General features: G+C 36.0%; 1 protein-coding gene across 16 annotated transcripts in view; it reads left to right on the forward strand.

The window, feature by feature from the left end:
• HMBOX1 (homeobox containing 1) overlaps positions 1-17,740 on the forward strand; it is a 187,079-nt gene that overhangs the window by 78,489 nt on the left and 90,850 nt on the right. For all 16 annotated transcript variants that reach the window (XM_030817038.1, XM_030817043.1, XM_012508503.2 and 13 more), the window contains 2 exons: positions 5,204-5,283; positions 11,432-11,908. In XM_030817038.1, the coding sequence (XP_030672898.1) occupies positions 5,261-5,283; positions 11,432-11,908 (500 nt within the window). In that variant the 5' untranslated portion in view covers positions 5,204-5,260. The remainder of the gene's footprint in view (positions 1-5,203; positions 5,284-11,431; positions 11,909-17,740) is intronic.

The raw sequence follows: 17,740 nt of genomic DNA on the forward strand, positions 1-17,740 counted from the left end.
TTACATATGTATCCATGTGCCATGTTGATTTCCTGCACCCATTAACTCGTCATTTAGCATTAGGTATATCTCCTAATGCTGTCCCTCCCCCTCCCCCAACCCCACAACAGTCCCCGGAGTGTGACGTTCCCCTTCCTGTGTCCATGAGTTCTCATTGTTCAATTCCCACCTATGAGTGAGAACATGCGGTGTTTGGTTTTTTGTCCTTGCGATAGTTTACTGAGAATGATGGTTTCCAGTTTCATCCATGTCCCTACAAAGGACATGAACTCATCCTTTTTTATGGCTGCATAGTATTCCATGGTGTATATGTGCCACATTTTCTTAATCCAGTCTATCGTTGTTGGACATTTGGGTTGGTTCTAACTCTTTGCTAGTGTGAATAGTGCCACAATAAACATACGTGTGCATGTGTCTTTATAGCAGCATGATTTATAGTCCTTTGGGTATATACCCAGTAATGGGATGGCTGGGTCAAATGGTATTTCTAGTTCTAGATCCCTGAGGAATCGCCACACTGACTTCCACAATGGTTGAACTAGTTTACAGTCCCACCAACAGTGTAAAAGTGTCCCTATTTCTCCACATCCTCTCCAGCACCTGTTGTTTCCTGACTTTTTAATGATGGTCATTCTAACTGGTGTGAGATGGTATCTCACTGTGGTTTTGATTTGCATTTCTCTGATGGCCAGTGATGATGAGCATTTCTTCATGTGTTTTTTGGCTGCATAAATGTCTTCTTTTGAGAAGTGTCTGTTCATGTCCTTTGCCCACTTTTTGATGGGGTTGTTTTTTTCTTGTAAATTTGTTTGAGTTCATTGTAGATTCTGGATATTAGCCCTTTGTCAGATGAGTAGGTTGCAAAAATTTTCTCCCATTCTGTAGGTTGCGTGTTCACTCTGATGGTAGTTTCTTTTGCTGTGCAGAAGTTCTTTAGTTTAATTAGATCCCATTTGTCAGTTTTGGCTTTTGTTGCCATTGCATTCTTTTACACCAATAACAGACAAACAGAGAGCCAAATCATGAGTGAACTCCCATTCACAATTGCTTCAAAGAGAATAAAATCCCTAGGAATCCAACTTACAAGGGATGTGAAGGACCTCTTCAAGGAGAACTACAAACCACTGCCCAATGAAATAAAAGAGGATACAAACAAATGGAAGAACATTCCATGCTCATGGGTTGGAAGAATCAATATCATGAAAATGGCCATACTGCCCAAGGTAATTTATAGATTCAATGCCATCCCCATCAAGCTACCAATGACTTTCTTCACAGAATTGGAAAAAACTACTTTAAAGTTCATATGGAACCAAAAAAGAGCCTGCATCGCCAAGTCAATCCTAAGCCAAAAGAACAAAGCTGGAGGCATCACGCTACCTGACTTCAAACTATACTACAAGGCTACAGTAACCAAAACAGCATGGTACTGGTACCAAAACAGAGATATAGATCAATGGAACAGAACAGAGCCCTCAGAAATAATGCCACATATCTACAACTATCTGATCTTTGACAAACCTGACAAAAAGAAGAAATGGGGAAAGGATTCCCTATTTAATAAATGGTGCTGGGAAAACTGGCTAGCCATATGTAGAAACTGGATCCCTTCCTTACACCTTATACAAAAATTAATTCAAGATGGATTAAAGACTTAAATGTTAGACCTAAAACCATTAAAATCCTACAAGAAAACCTAGGCAATACCATTCAGGACATAGGTGTGGGCAAGGATCATAATTTCTTTTGTGGTTTCTTCTTTGATCCGAGGGTTATTTATGATTATCTTGTAGTTTATAAGTAGTTATTTTTGTACATTTTTCCCTAGATTGTTTGAATTATATATATGAAATTAAACCTTTTGTTTTACCACGTTTGTGATCAATTATGGTAATGGACATAGGGAACAAAAAACTTCTTTGTTAGAAGGTTTACAAAGTATCTTCTTATCTTTAAAATTATGTTTATTGATAATATATCAAATTTCTGTTTTTTAAACTTTCTCCAACTATATTTGTTCATTCTAAAAGGTATACTGAAATAACTCATGTTTATACTTTTAAAAACAAAATTATTAAAGTTAAGATTTTTGCTTTATTACCTCTCATGTTACTTGGTCTTTGTAACTGTTATATCTTGGTCATAAACTGTATATTTTATAATCGTATACTTATTCTCTTTCTCTTTTTTTTTTTTTTTTTTTTTGGAGATGGAGCTTGCTCTGTTGCCAGGCTGGAGTGCAGTGGCGTGATCTTGGCTCACTGCAACCTCTGCCTCCCGGGTTCAAGTGATTCTCCTGCCTTAGACTCCTGAGTAGCTGGGACTACAGGTGCACGCCACCACGCCCAACTAATTTTTGTGTTTTTAGTAGAGACGGGGTTTCACCATGTTGGCCAGGATGGTCTTGATTTCTTGACCTCATGATCTGTCTGCCTTGGCCTCCCAAAGTGCTGGGATTACAGGCGTGAGCTACCAGGCCTGGCCTCTCTTTTTCTTTTATAGGTTTCTTGTTTTCTATGGCCAGGTGCTTGAATGTGATCCAGCATCCATAAATTTATATCCCTAATGCCTTTTAATATAAAGTTTTTATTATAATGTACTACTTTTTTATTGTGTTGAAATATGCATAACATAAAATCTACCATTTTAACGTATATAGTTCAGTGGCATTAAATACATACAGTATACAGTAGTCACCACCATCCATTTCCAGAACATTTTCATCCTCACAGATTGAAACTCTGTACCCTTAAATAATAACTTCTCATTATTCCTTGCCCATTTTACCCACCATTCTACTTTCTGTCTCTATGAATTTGACTACTCTAGGTACCTCATGTAAATGGAATCATATAATATTTGACCTTTTGTGATTGGGTTGTTTCACTTGGCATCATGTCTTCAAGTTTCATTCATGTTTTTGTGTCAGAGTTTCCTTCCTTTTAAAGGCTGGGACAATATTCCGTTGTTTGTATATATATCACATTTCATTTATCCATTTATCTGCCAGTGAACATTTGGGTTATTCCCACATTTGGCTTTTGTGAATAATGCTGCTGTGAACACAGCCTGATTCCACTTCTTTTGGATAGATATCCAAAAGTGGAATCGCTGGATCATATGGTAATTCTGTATTTAGTTTTTTGAGGAACTGCTATACTGTTTTCCATAGTGGCTTCACCATTTTGCATGTCAGCCAGCAATATACAAGGATTCCATTGTTTCCACATTATTGCCACAGTTGTTATTTTATGTTTATTTTTTTAAATAATAGGCATTCGAATGACTGTGATTTTAGTTGTTTTTTTTTTCTTTCTTTCTTTCTTTTTTTTTTTTTTTTTTTTTTTTTTTTTGAGACAGGGACTCATTGTGTTGCCCAAACTAGCCTTGAACTCCTGGCCTCAAGCGATTCTCCTGCCTCAACCTCCTAAGTAGCTGGGATTACAGGTGTGAGTCATTGCACTCAGTGTGGATGTGATCTTAATACCTATTTTTATTTAGTTCCTGATCTGTTTTTAAAATAACTTGAAAACATCTGTCAATTAGAAAAAAATAATCTGTCTCCTCTGCCAGAAGAGCTTTATGAAATTGAGAGAATTCATAACATCTTGTTTGCTTGGTCTTCTGTTTTTAGAACATTCCTTTTTTTGTAGAATATTTTAAGCCCATTTATGTCTGAAATATAACTGACATAATTCAGTGTCTTATGGTTACATAAATTTGTATCAGTGACTTAATCTCTTTTCCTCTCTGTGAAATGAGGGTCTTTGATGATAACTTCCTAGCATGGAAGTTGTCAAAGGATCCCCTCTAGAAGGGGATCCTGACCTTTTTTCTGTATTCATGGTGCATGCTACATGCTAAACATGCTACATGTAAACATGCTGCATGGTTCTCATGATTACAGAATAAAGGTCAGGATCCCCTTCTAGATCATCTACTCCTCACACATACTGTGTTATAGGCCAGCAACACAAGCCTACTAATTCCCTAAATAAATCTCATAATTTCTTTTCACTGTTCCCTCTTCCTGGAATCTTTCCTCCACTGATTCTCACCTCCCTCTACATCTTGATGTTGTGGAAGTCTTATTCTAATCCTCAAATAACAGCCAGATTTCACTGTAAGAAATCTTCCTAGTTCTTTCTAACCTGAATTAGTTCTGGATTGTTACTCATATAAACGTTGTATTTTTAGTCTTTTTTTGTTGTTATACTTTTTATTTGAGAAGGGCGTGTCTATAATTTTTGTCCCTAGTCTCTATTCTTCCCACCTCCCCCATTTAATGAGCTCCTAAGCTCCTCTACTGTTGGGACCATATCTTACTCATATTCGGTTCCTGTGTCTATGCCAGGGCAAGCAGGTGCCTCGTATATTTTAACTGAATTTGAGCAGGTAGTGAAAAATGTGTTTGTGGCCCAGGCTAGAGTGTAATGGTGCGATCTCGGTTCACTGCAACCGCCGCCTCCCAGGTTCAAGTGATTCTCCTGCCTCAGCTTCCCAAGTAGCTGGGATTACAGGCATGTGCCACCACACCCGGCTAATTTTGTATTTTTAATACAGTTGGGGTTTCGCCATGTTGGTCAGGCTGGTCTCGAACTCCTGACTTCAGGTGATCCACCCGCCTTGGCCTCCCAAAGTGCTGGGATTACAGGCGTGAGCCACCGCACCTGGCCTGTTTTTAAGTCAGCAAGAAAATTATCTACAACAGGAACTTCATTAATGCTACAATTAAGAATATACAAATATGAAAGATTTCTAAGTTTACCTTGTACATTTTGTATATATCATTAGTCATTGTTGGACACTTTGGCCATGCTTAATATAATTCAGTACTGAATGTGTATTTTAATGTGAGAGTTTTTGACATCAACATTTTTAACTTTTGTCTAATTTATAATCTTAGAGTTAATGGAAATCAGTGCCTCTGTAACTATGGTTTTAACCAGCTAATAAGTTGTCTTCATGATCTTTAGCTTCTAAACAATGAATAGTAGATACCATTTTTTGTGAAGATCTGTGTCTGAATTGAAAGGGATCAAAGTGTATGGTGAATAAAGCAGTAGAATGCAAATCAGAAGATATAATATTTAACATGATTAGCTAGTGTTAACTTTTGATATCCATAAGTTATATAATTAAAATTTTTATTCAGCACTTGATTAACATAAATATTTCTCAATTTTCTATCTTTGTTCTACAGAATGGTAGATAAAGCAGATCATCTCTGGAAAGGATATTGATCCGCCTCATGTAAATTATGCTCAGTTCCTTTCCAGTGGTGTAAGTATCAAGTCCTTTTTAATTTTTATCTTCACAATCATTTTAGTAAAGATGTCATTATGATTATGATCCAGATTTGACAACAGATGTTTGTAGAGTTGAAAAGATTTTTTTAGAGAATGAATCAAATGGTATACCTATTTGACATTAAGGTGAATAAGTGTCATGAACATGTGGTGAGAAATGAATTTTTAAATTTATCAGCCTTCTCTTACCATTTCTGTTTTCAACTTTGAATTTTAACATTAATTTTAAATTGAATATAAAATTACTTATTTTTAACTGCTTAAAGCTTAGAAGCGTCCGAGATAGATGACTAACAGTTGAAGAGAGCTAGTATTAGATTCCTTGTGACAAGCAGACTACTGGAAGCATAAACCTTCATGTTGCCTTTTGTGTAAAAACTCCTAGCACCTTAACCATTTTCCTTTACCTGCTAGGGGCATGATAATGTAGTTAAGCCTATTAGCTAATGTGCTAGCCTTTCTTTGGAGTCAGGCAGAAAATACAAATTGAGATAGTGGTATTATGTTGAGAGTGTTTTTGTGCTAGGATATGAACTATAACCACCAGTTCATATTAAATAGGCCTTTGAATAAAAGTATTACGGGAATTTCAGATATTAGAGAAGACAGAGTATCTATTAGCTCATTAAGTGCATCTTTAGAGTCGAATGCAGAGTGCCTTTAGCATAAGTATTTTCTAAAATTTGATGGAGTCTCCACTTTGCTTAAATTCCTTCCGTTTTGGTTGACAGTTCTATAATACAGTAAGTAGACATTAAGAGATTTTCCTTATTATTTAGGCTTTTTGTTATAGTTGCCCCCCACCCGCCACCCCAGTAGATTCTATGATATAGTAAAAAGTTTCTGGAACAGACCTAGAAGATGTGAACTATAGCCTGACTTTCTGCTAAGTAGCTATATCCTTGGGAAGGCACTTCAGCTCTTTGGGCCTTAGTTTCCCTCCCCACTTTTTAAAAAAATTTATTTGCTAATGGCTATTTTCAATCTGTCAGTCTTCTCTTTTACCATTTCTATTTTCCACTTTGAATTTTGACATTAATTTTAAATTCAATATAAAATTACTTATTATTTTTAACTGCTCAAAGCCTAGACGTTTCTGAGATAGATGGCTATGCATTCAGGAGAGTTAAGATGTCTAATGGCTATTGAAAATAGTAAGATGTCTAATAGTTACTAAAATGAATGTAAGCATCATGAAGCCATGAATTTTTGCCTGATTTGTTCCTTGTTGTGTCCTCTGTGCCTTGCACAGGATCTGTTACATAGTAGGCACTCAATAAATGTTACTTAAGTGAATGATTTTTGTCTAAATGGTCTCCAGTTTTCTCATTCCACACCTAATTTATATCTCCCTCTATAAATGTGCGTGTTTGTACTTGGATTTTTGTCACATCTGGTAGAAATAAGATGATCAAAGTATGATTTCATGAATCACAGTGTTTATTGCCATACAAAGAGAATTTTTTCTTGGGTTCACAGTACTTAAAGATGGGGAGAGTAACATGGACAGACTTCACAAGGAATACACTCAATAGATGAGGTACATTAACCACATTATGAGTGTGTTCCAAAGCTATTAAAGTGTCTTTGCTCAATTATGATGAAAGGAGGCCTCTGTGTTCAAGTGAAGGCTAAAGGTGGAGGTGTACCTTTATATTAGCAGTTCTTGGGAGAGGCTGGCTTGACCACCATAGCTGAGATCCGAGACCACAAAGAAGGCCCCTCAGTGCTAGAAAATGCTGGCCTGCAAGGTGTAAAAGCTTTGAGGCCTGTTGCAGCCTGAGCTCTCTGGTTTTGGAGAAGCTACTGACAGAGAGTAGCCCTGCCACAGCCTAAGCTCCCAAAGTGTCTGTTAAGCTCTTGAGTGTATATGTATTTTGAAATCCAGTAGTTGTGACAGTAACTCACATTTGCAGTTTGACATGAGGTGACATTCCTGAGAGGATGGAGAGTTCTCTCTCTGATAAAAATATTGTGATTGACTTTAGAGTGTGTTAAATTAGCATGCAGTAAATATCATGTATGCAAAACAAAACTAACCTATTTTGCCTAGTCATTCTAGATAATAAAAATAAAGACAGCAGAATTGAGCTGAAGAAAAAGCTGTTATCTAATAAAATTTTACTGTTGGTGCTTTACAAGTAAGGTAGTATGTCCTTTTTACCTCGGTGATTTCAAGATTAATTATTTGTGAGTGCTTTAATCTTCTTTGCTCTACATGTTTGTAGAATTTAGCTTATGAAAGTATATTCTGGACCTCATGCCTTATCCAAGAAGGGTTTAGGTACATATTCAAGTCAGGATAAAATGTATTGTGAAAAGTTATTATTATGGTCTTATGGTATGATATTTTCTTAGAATATCAGTTTATGAACTGAGCCATAATTCCTGAATTGTTCTTTTATGCCTTAAACATTGTCTGTTACTACATTGTTGAAATTCTTCTCACATCATTTTCAATTATTGTTGGCCTGAGTCTGCATTCAGATTAGTAATTTAAAGTGAAAGATGTTCCTTATCCTCTGAACAATCCTTGTGCATAAGAAAATCAATTCTTACATGTTATCTTTTTCTGTTATAAAAGAATTCCTGGTATCATGGACTTAGATGACCTTTGTAGGTCATTTACTGCCATAAATTCATGATTATATGCTTAAACTAGGTAAATTATGAGAAGATTGTGAAATGCCAGAGTATATGCCTTTGTTTATATTAATACACATTAGAACATTATTCTCAATATCCAGGAGAGCTTCTAGTCCCAGCGTTTTCTCAGTAAAATATTGTATCTTCAGTGTCACATGCATGCTTTGATCCTGTTTGTTATGCTCTTAATCATTTTGCTTTGTAGTGATCATACGAATGATCATTCTAGCATTTGTGGATCATTTTGCTTTAGGTTATGTTTGCATTAGGGAACTCTCAGTGCAGGGCACAGACATCTAATTTGAACAAGGTGATACATAAAGGGAAATGTATTCTCTGATGAAACAAAACAGCAAGAAGAGCAGGGATGTGTCAGGGTCTTAGGGATTATTGGAACAAGGGATGTGAGCACTGCAGAGCTTTGTCCATTGCTCTGTTCTACGTTTCTTGGTATGTCTGCTTCATCCTCCCATGAACTAGCTGCTTCTGTATAATGAGGAATTTACCAGACTAATATCTTCCTGCAACTGAACACAGTTATGGTGACTGTTCATCTTTCCCCTTGTCTGACTAGAAAATTATGGGGAGAGCAAGGTTTGGCTTTCTTGTGTGCTCACCCCACTGGCCAGAAGGTGGGGTATTACAAGTGATAGCCCAAGAACATGTGCTTGGAAACAATGAGGTGTTCTAGGCAGACAAAGTAAATAGGTGGCCTATTGTTTCTCCTTTTATGACTTGGAATAAAAGTGGTTCTAATAGTCAATGAATCTGAAATGACACGAAATATTAGATTGTTTCATATGCTGTGAAATCTTTAGTTTTGACAATTCTAATTCAAGTGTTAGGATGGATACTTTTCAGTAATAAGTGAAATTCATATAATTTACTTTTGTTTTATGCTAATACAGAGTGCTGCTCAATACAAGGAATGGTTTGAAGAACTGTATACAGATAACTAACTACTCTGATATGAATACTATAGGAAAATACTATGAATGGGGATTTTTGTCCATATAATAAAACAGTTATTGAAGTCATCTAAAGTAAGATCACTTTATGAAATACTTTGATAACATGAAGACTGAAAATAGCAACAAACAGGTCTACTTCATTTTCAAGGGAAAATAATAATGTTTATGTTTAATTTTTTTCATTACAAAATATTGTGGGGTAACATAGGCCATCAAGAAAGAATATAATAATCATGAAAATAGGCCTTTTTAAAATGATGGCTAACTTGTTACAAGTGAGTATTGGAAGAAATCAGACCGTAACATTTGTAGGTGTAGAGCAGATACTGTGGCCCATGGGCACAAATGGCCTGCAACATGTTTAGGTCCACAGAATGTGTGTGTTTGGTTTTGTTTTATTTTAATAAGCTTGTTTTAAAAACTAGGGAGATTTCATCTACAGTTCTAGATTTTTCCCTACTTATTTTTGAAAGGATTTGAAAGATAAAACAATCAGTGAAATGGAATAGACGATCCAAAGGTAATGCAGATTCATATGGAAATCGTGTATATGATAAAGGCAGCATTTCACATCGGAGGAGAAGACAGATATTCAATAAAAACGTATGACATCTAGCTGTCCACTTGGAATGAAATAAAGCCCCAATTTTTTCTACTTGTTAAGTCAATAAAAATTCTAGATGGAGCAAGGATTTTAAATGTAGAAAACTATTACTAGTACCCCTAGGTTCATCAGTAATTAGAGTAGTTTTATCTAAATGGCTTTAAATGAGACTTAAAGGAGTAGAATAGCCTGTGTCCCAAATCATATGTTTCCAGTTAAGTCCTGCAATGTATTGTAAAGGAGAATGATGTGTGCTTTTGGAGTCAGTAAGATCTAGGCTTAAATCTTTTTCCTACTGTTTACTCAGATTTTTTGTAAAGTACAAAACTACACTGAGCTTTAGTTTCCTCAACAATCAATCCATCAACATAAAATGAAAGGAATAAAGAACATCTACCACAGAGAGTTGCTGTGAGAACTGGATGAGATTATGTTATGTGAAACTCGTACCCAGTTCCTGCCTAGAAGTGACTGTTAATAAAGTTTTCGTGTAGAAGGACAAAGAAACAGTGAGAACTTCAGTAGCTATAGGGCACTGGCCCAGAGCAGATGTTTGTTTGAGAAAGATGAAGAAATTTCTTGACATCTGTTTCCATCTGCAAACACTTATTGAGAGCCTACTGCATGCCGTGCATTATATTTGGCACTAGAAAAATAAATATCAAAATAAAAGAGATTACAACTTTAAAAAATCTTGAATGGGAAAGTCAGGTCTTATAAGAAAGGAATTCAAGGCCGAGCATGGTGGCTCACACCTGTAATCCCAGCACTTTGGGAGGCCGAGGCGGACAAATCAACTGAGGTCAGGAGTTTGAGACCAGCCTGGCCAACATGTTGAAACCCCATCTCTACTAAAAATATAAAAGTAGCCAGGCTTGGTGGCAGGTACCTGTAATCCCAGCTACTCAGGAGGTTGAGGCAGGAGAATCGCTTGAACCTAGGAGGTGGAGGTTGCAGTGAGCCAAGACTGCACCACTGCACTCCAGCCTGGGTGACAACAGTGAAACTCCATATCCAAAACAACAACAACAACAACAAAGGAATTCAAGCAGTGAGAATTTTTACAGTATTTGACTACTCTCTTAATATTGTTATTCACCCTAAGAAAACATTTTCTGATGTGCTGCAGTATCTTGTGCTAGTTAAAGGAAACATGTAAAAGTAATTTCCTAAGAAAAATGAATAGCATTGTTTGGCTACAACCATGAAAGATCTATTTCTCAGGGTAGCTATTAAGAGAGAATGCATTACCAGAGATGAAAAACTGGTGAATGAAATGGTGCTTATTTTTTTTTTAATGTACCTCTGTTTTCCACTTAAATATTTTTGTTGGTTATTAGCATTTGCTTGGACTTAGCTTAGCAAATCATTTGTTTTCACTAAGTGAGGTTGTAGAGAATTCCTAGGTCTGTTTAGCTAATATTTGGTAAATAATATAATACAAACTATTTTTTTCAGTAATTTTCCATTAATACTGTAATGTAGAGTAATACACTTGAGATGGGCAAAACACTTCTGAGTTATCACATAGCCTGGGCTTAATGCAATCCATGTACCTAATCTGTTGTTTTGGTATTATTTACATAACTAAAATTTTGGTTCTGATATTTACCAAAATTGAGGAAAATGTAAATTGTATGCTATATGAAATCAGGTTTTATGTTACACCTATGTTCACCTACTAATACATTTAGTATCTGTACCAATCCATTTGCCATGGCACAATCATTCTAGCATGGGACATACCTTCATTTTCAATAAAGAAGCTTATGTAGAAATATTGCATCTTCTGAGCATTCTCTATAATATGTGCTTTGGTAGCACATATTCTCTATAATATGTGCTTTGGTATAATATGTGCTCTGTCAATAAAGAGACTTCTTTTTATCTTTTTTTTTTAGTTTGCTGGAAACCATGTCTCATTATACAGATGAACCCAGATTTACCATAGAGCAGATAGATCTGCTTCAGCGACTTCGGCGTACTGGAATGACTAAACATGAAATTCTCCATGCCTTGGAAACTTTGGACCGTCTTGATCAAGAGCATAGTGACAAGTTTGGAAGAAGGTCCAGCTATGGAGGAAGTTCATATGGGAATAGTACCAACAATGTCCCAGCATCTTCCTCTACAGCTACAGCTTCCACACAGACGCAGCATTCGGGAATGTCCCCATCACCTAGCAACAGTTATGATACGTCCCCACAGCCTTGCACTACCAATCAAAATGGGAGGGAGAATAATGAGCGATTATCTACATCCAATGGAAAGATGTCACCAACTCGCTACCATGCAAACAGCATGGGTCAGAGGTCATACAGTTTTGAAGCCTCAGAAGAGGACCTAGATGTAGATGATAAAGTGGAAGAATTAATGAGGTTAGTGACTTTGCTTATTCAGAGTCCCTAAAAACGTCTGTATTCTTAGATTGTTTTTAAGTAGTATGCTGTGTTTCAGCTACTTAGCTATAAGAACTGTAACTTCCTTCTCCCACCTTTGGAGATGAAAGAAAGAAAGTTCAAGCTTTATGTTTTTAATTTAAATTTTCTCTTCTTTACTTCAGCCCTTTCTCTTTGCTGCTTGATAAGCCTTTTCCATTCTGTTTATCAAACACTAATCTTCTCTATGACTCTAATAGCTAATTTCTGACTAACAGACACATTCTAATCCTTAAAAATCTGTTGTAAGTACTTTTTCTGAGGGATAATTTTATCTTGATCAGAATATATACACTCTTAATTTTTCTCTTCAACATTCCAATCAAGAAAATAATTTAGGGTGTCTATTATATAGGTTCTAATTTTAGCAATAGATGACACACACACACACACACACACACACACAGTCTTTTATAAGTGTAAGAACTTACAGTTTTAAACACTGAGAAAAGAAATCTGTTTTTTTTTTTTTTTTGAGACGGAGTCTTGCTCTGTATGCCCAGGCTGGAGTGCAATGGCGTGATCTTGGCTCGCCACAAACTCCACCTCCCAGGTTCAAGCGATTCTTCTGTCTCAGCCTCCCGTGTAGCTGGGGTTACAGGCATGCACCACCATGCTGAGCTATTTTGTATTTTTAGTAGAGACAGGGTTTTTCCATGTTGATCAGGCTGGTCTCAAACTCCTGATCTCAGGTGATCCACCCACCTTGGCCTCCCAAAGTGCTGGGATTACAGGCATGAGCCACTGTACCCGGCCCACAAGAAATCTACTTTCAACAGAGATAATTAGGAAAGGCTTCACAATGGACCCTGGGACACTTTGAGGGTAACACCATGTGTTTTCCATTATTGTGCTTCCAGGATCTGGAACTTTCCCTAGCACATGTTAGGGGCCTAATATGTTTAATGAATGGGTGACCTTGACCTAAATGGTAAAGAACAGCATTTGTTTTTAAAATACAGGAACTTTATTTAAAATTACGGGAATAGTAAAGGGTAGAAAAGGCAAGGCATGTCTTCAGTCTGATAAAAATTACTGATGGGTAAGACAATGTAATAAGAATAATATATTAGGAGACAATACAGGTTTTGGGAGACTTTGAGTTCCATACTAGTTTATTTACTTTTGTTGGAATTGAGGAGTTTTGTAAAAACTCCTCTAGGAATAGAGATGATAAAGGTATTGTTTTCAGTAGATTTCCACTACAGTAGAAGGGAAAGAGCCTGCAGATAAATTAGTTACGGTAGATTATGAAAGAAACTGTAACAGGAATTTGTCAGAAATAAAAATAGTACCTATAAGTATCATTATAATTCTTCCTAAAGATTTTTAAACTTCAAGATGGAATAATAGTGACACATAATGATATTGCCACATGGAAGATCTGTCCAATAGTACCACAGTGTTGAGATACCCAAACTGTCCTGAATTTATTTTTAGGTACAACTTTATTATATGAAATTCTGTGCTAAATCAACTATTTTATCTGGATTCCAGGTACAATATAAATGAAGTATAATATCAGTACCTGTAATGAATAATTTGATACAGCAGTTACAGTTACAAGTCATTGTTTTGTTTTGTTTGGTTTTTTGAGACGGAGTCTTGCTCTGTCGCCTAGGCTGAAGTGCAGTGGTGCGATCTCGGCTCACTGCAACCTCCGCCTCCTGGGCTGAAGTGATTCTCCTGCTTTAGCCTCCCGAGTAGCTGGGACTGCAGGCGTGTGCCACCATGCCCAGCTAATTTTTTTTTAAAGTTAAAAATATAAGAGATCAGTTTGGCTTTGAATTCTTTTTCATGTGTTAAAGTAGGTGACCAAAGTTCAGGTGTGGCTTTTGAATTTAATGTTGTTAAGATTAAGAGGGAGAACAATTTGGGCAAGTAAAAGTTACTTCGCTCATTGAAACATAACAAGATTAGCTTTTAATTATTCTGAGTAGAGAGGATATCAACAATTTTAAAAGGATGCCAACCTGTTTTTTTCGGTGGTGTTGCTGTTCATCAGTTTTGATAAGCTTTTGACATAACAGTTAATTCTTAAATGTGTGTAAGACTAACAAGAAGTATGGGAAAACTCATTAGTAAAAGTCTCTAGAAGATTGTCTGGAATAATAAAGATCTAAAAACTTGACTTTTAACTCATAGGCTGGCATAATGTTTAAATTCAAATATATGCTCAAAATAAATGAAAACCTATTTAGCAATGACTGGGATTTGTAGTTAAATCCTGTATATATACAGGTTTATACTTTGTTATCAGTATTTATGTACTACCACTTGTCGCATAATCAGGACACTTTATCTTTTTCCATTTCTCTGCTTCTTTGTTAGAACTGCCCCTTTGGGTTCTCCTGATCATCTCGGGGTCTCAGTGGCCCTTCTAGATCTCTCTGGTTTTCTGCCATTGCACCCTCACCCACTGCTGCACTCCTGCTTTCCTTCATTTTGTCCCCCTCTCATGCTTCTCAGGTTGTAGATAATAACAATCCTTGGATCAGTGGGAAAGTTTATTGGATGACATTGTCACTTATAATCATTAAAACCATGATGTGAGGTTGATCAGAGAAACTGGATTCACAAAAATTAAATACTTTGCCCAAGAGAACTTCAATATTAAGTGGCAGAGCCTAAATTATGTCTTTATTATCAGTATGTCACTGGTGTACATTGCCTCTCCAAATAAATTTTTCATGTCTGTAGGTTTTAATAAGATTTTAGGAAAGGTGGTTAATTAACATAAGACGAAGTATGAATTGCCTTCATGGGCTTCACATCACCCTCCCCCATGATATTTGCTGCTTCAAAACAATCACTTACCACATGAATTTTTATTTAGTGGAATGTTAGAGAAATATTTGAGCAGTGGATCTTTCTGAGTATTCTGTGCCCTTTTAGGAATATACTGCCCTTGCTGATCACTAGATGCTATGGTGATATTATAGCCCATTGGAAGTGGTGGTGTCTGGTGGGGGAGCCTGGGTACCTGAGTGCTTTCCTGTTTCCTTTTCTACCTGTGTGCTTCACCTCTTGCTTGTTCACGTTCCTCAACTCATACACAAGATGTAGTTTTAAAAATCTTATAATTCATTGACTTCACAAACTTCACTCCTAATAATTTCGAGATACATAATGGAATTTTTGTTTTTTGTTTTGTTTTGTTTTTTTGAGACAGTCTTGCTCTGTCACCCAGGCTGGAGTGCAGTGGTGCAATCTTGGCTCACTGCAACATCCGCCTCCTGGGTTCAAGCGATTCTCATGTCTCAGTCTCCCTAGTAGCTGGGATTACAGCGTGCACCACCACCCCCGGCTAATTTTTGTATTTTTAGTAGAGACGGAATTTCACCATGTTGACCAGGCTGATCTCGGACTTCTGACCTCAAGTGATCCGCCCACCTCGGCCTCGCAAAGTGCTGGGATTACAGGCATGAGCCACCGCGCCCAGCTCATAATGGAGATTTTTTTGTAGAACTTCATCAAGTTATAATTGTATACCTTATCAACTCATTAAGAAACAATGAGAAAGTAATTTTCACTTTTTTCATTTTTGAGTTAAGGTTGAAAAAAAGGTAAACTACGATATGAATTTAACAGATCGTTGAATATAACATTTTAGGAAGGACTTTAAAGCCAAAAATAAAGACCTATTTTACGTTTTAATGTTTAAAAATGCATCTATTAATATATAAATATATGTGTAGGGGTATGTATGTATACATATCTGCTAATATAATAGCATATAGATACTAATGTGTGTTTTATGTACATATTATGAAATAAATGAGGCTTATCAGAATTTATTAATAATGCCATACTCTAAGGATATTATTCTTAACCACCCATGTACTAAATTTTATGATATGTTAGTATTTTGTATAAAACTGAGGCGTTATTCTAAGTTGGTTATCTATAGGCTAAGTATTTTACTTGCTTAAGTAGGATGTGCATGTTCTGTAGATAAGACAAAATGGTCATGATATCCAGTTACTATGTTATTGATACATATTTAGTAACTTTTATTTTTGAGTGATTTTTTAAAGGTTTGAACAGGTTTTATTCAAACATGAAAGAAATTTGTACATCATTGTATTTTTCCAAGTGTGAAATAGTCTGTCTTGGCAGGTGTTGCTTCATCTCTGAAAGTCTTTCAGATAGATGATTACCTTTAAGAGATCCTAAAGAATGTGCAGTGTATATTAACTATGAAAATATGGAAGATCTTAAAGCATATCATTTTTAAAACAGGTGGTCTTTAATTATTCTTTGTTCTAGAAAAGGAAGCAATGTCATTTCGAACTACTATAAATAATTATTTTCCTTTCTGTTTTGGTAAGCTTAAATCTATTTAAGAATAAAAATTTAAAGCTGTTTTATAAATTATCTAGATCAGGCTTTCCCTTTTACAACCTTTTATCTCCAACTACAGAATTGTTCATTCGTTGAACAAATTAAGCTCTATTATATCCAAACCCCATAAATGAATAAGGCACAATCTTTGTGCTGAAGGACTAAGGACTTTGCAGGGTAGTAGGAGAGATAAGACAAGATTAGGAACAACTGTAATACAGAACAGCATGTAATATATTAGCATGTGAGTAGTGGTATTGAAATGTTAAAGTTAGCCATTGCAAGAAGAGACCTTTTTTAGCTTTGAAGATCAGGGAGAACGTCTTTGAATAGATGACAGTTAAACTGTGTCTTAGTAAAAGGGGATTTCACAAACAGGCATTACTGATGAATTCATCCAGATATTAAGAAAGGTCTATAAGTAACAGTGAAAGTTTAGCAAGTTATAAAAATAATGGCAATGGAGAGTGGGAAGGAAGAATTTCATCCGGGTGTGGAAATCACCCAGATGAATCTAGCATGGCAATGATTTGAAAAAGAGAGTAGGAGGCAATGACATGGACTTGAATTGGTTAGTTGCAAATCAGGTGGGTATCTTATCTTGAAGTAAGCAAGCTGTGGAATCAAAGACAAGATCAGCCTGCTCTTCACTTTAATTCTGTAAGATTTGAGGCATAGAAATCTTGAAGAGTGTGAGATTTTATAAGAGAAGAGAGGAAGGAGGGGATTTTTTCGTTTTAAGGAGGATGTAAAATTGCAGATGAAGAGAGTAAGTGAGGGGTGGGAGAAGATGAGAGAATTAGATTTAGAGTAAATGAAGTTTTCACACTACTAAAGTGGTGATTTCATAGATTACAATGAGGACAATAGGAGTAGCAGGTCCTTAAAGAAGGCTGAATGAAGAGAGAATGAGGTACGGGGGTGATGTCAAAGTTTGAACAACAAAGCTAACCCACTAGAATGGAACTTTTAAAAATACTTAAGAGAATTGGACACAATGAAAATAGAATGCGTTTAGTATTTTGAAAATACCAAGTGAAACCAACTAAATGACACATCACTGCTTGCGTATAGAACTCTTTTAATGCTACCTTAAAATACCTGGTACAGATGTTTACTTCGGTCTTATATGATTACAGCAGATCATTTGTTTCTTCTTTTCTTGGGAACCTTTCTGAAGTTTCATAAAATAATAGTCAATGTTTAGTATTTTTACAATTTCAAAAAAAATTTTGCAATGGATTTTTGATTCTATGTATTACAGACATATATATACACACAATATTTAATTTCATTGCTAGGAGACAAATTTTAAAAGCCTTGTGAAGGGAGTATTGATGCTTTTTGTTGTTGTTGTTGTTGTTGTTGTTGTTGTTAGATGGAGTCTCACTCTGTTGCCCAGTGGTGCAATCTTGGCTCACCGCAGCA

This window comes from Nomascus leucogenys, chromosome 8 (assembly GCF_006542625.1).
Source record: "Nomascus leucogenys isolate Asia chromosome 8, Asia_NLE_v1, whole genome shotgun sequence".
In the NCBI taxonomy this organism is placed as follows: domain Eukaryota; kingdom Metazoa; phylum Chordata; class Mammalia; order Primates; family Hylobatidae; genus Nomascus; species Nomascus leucogenys.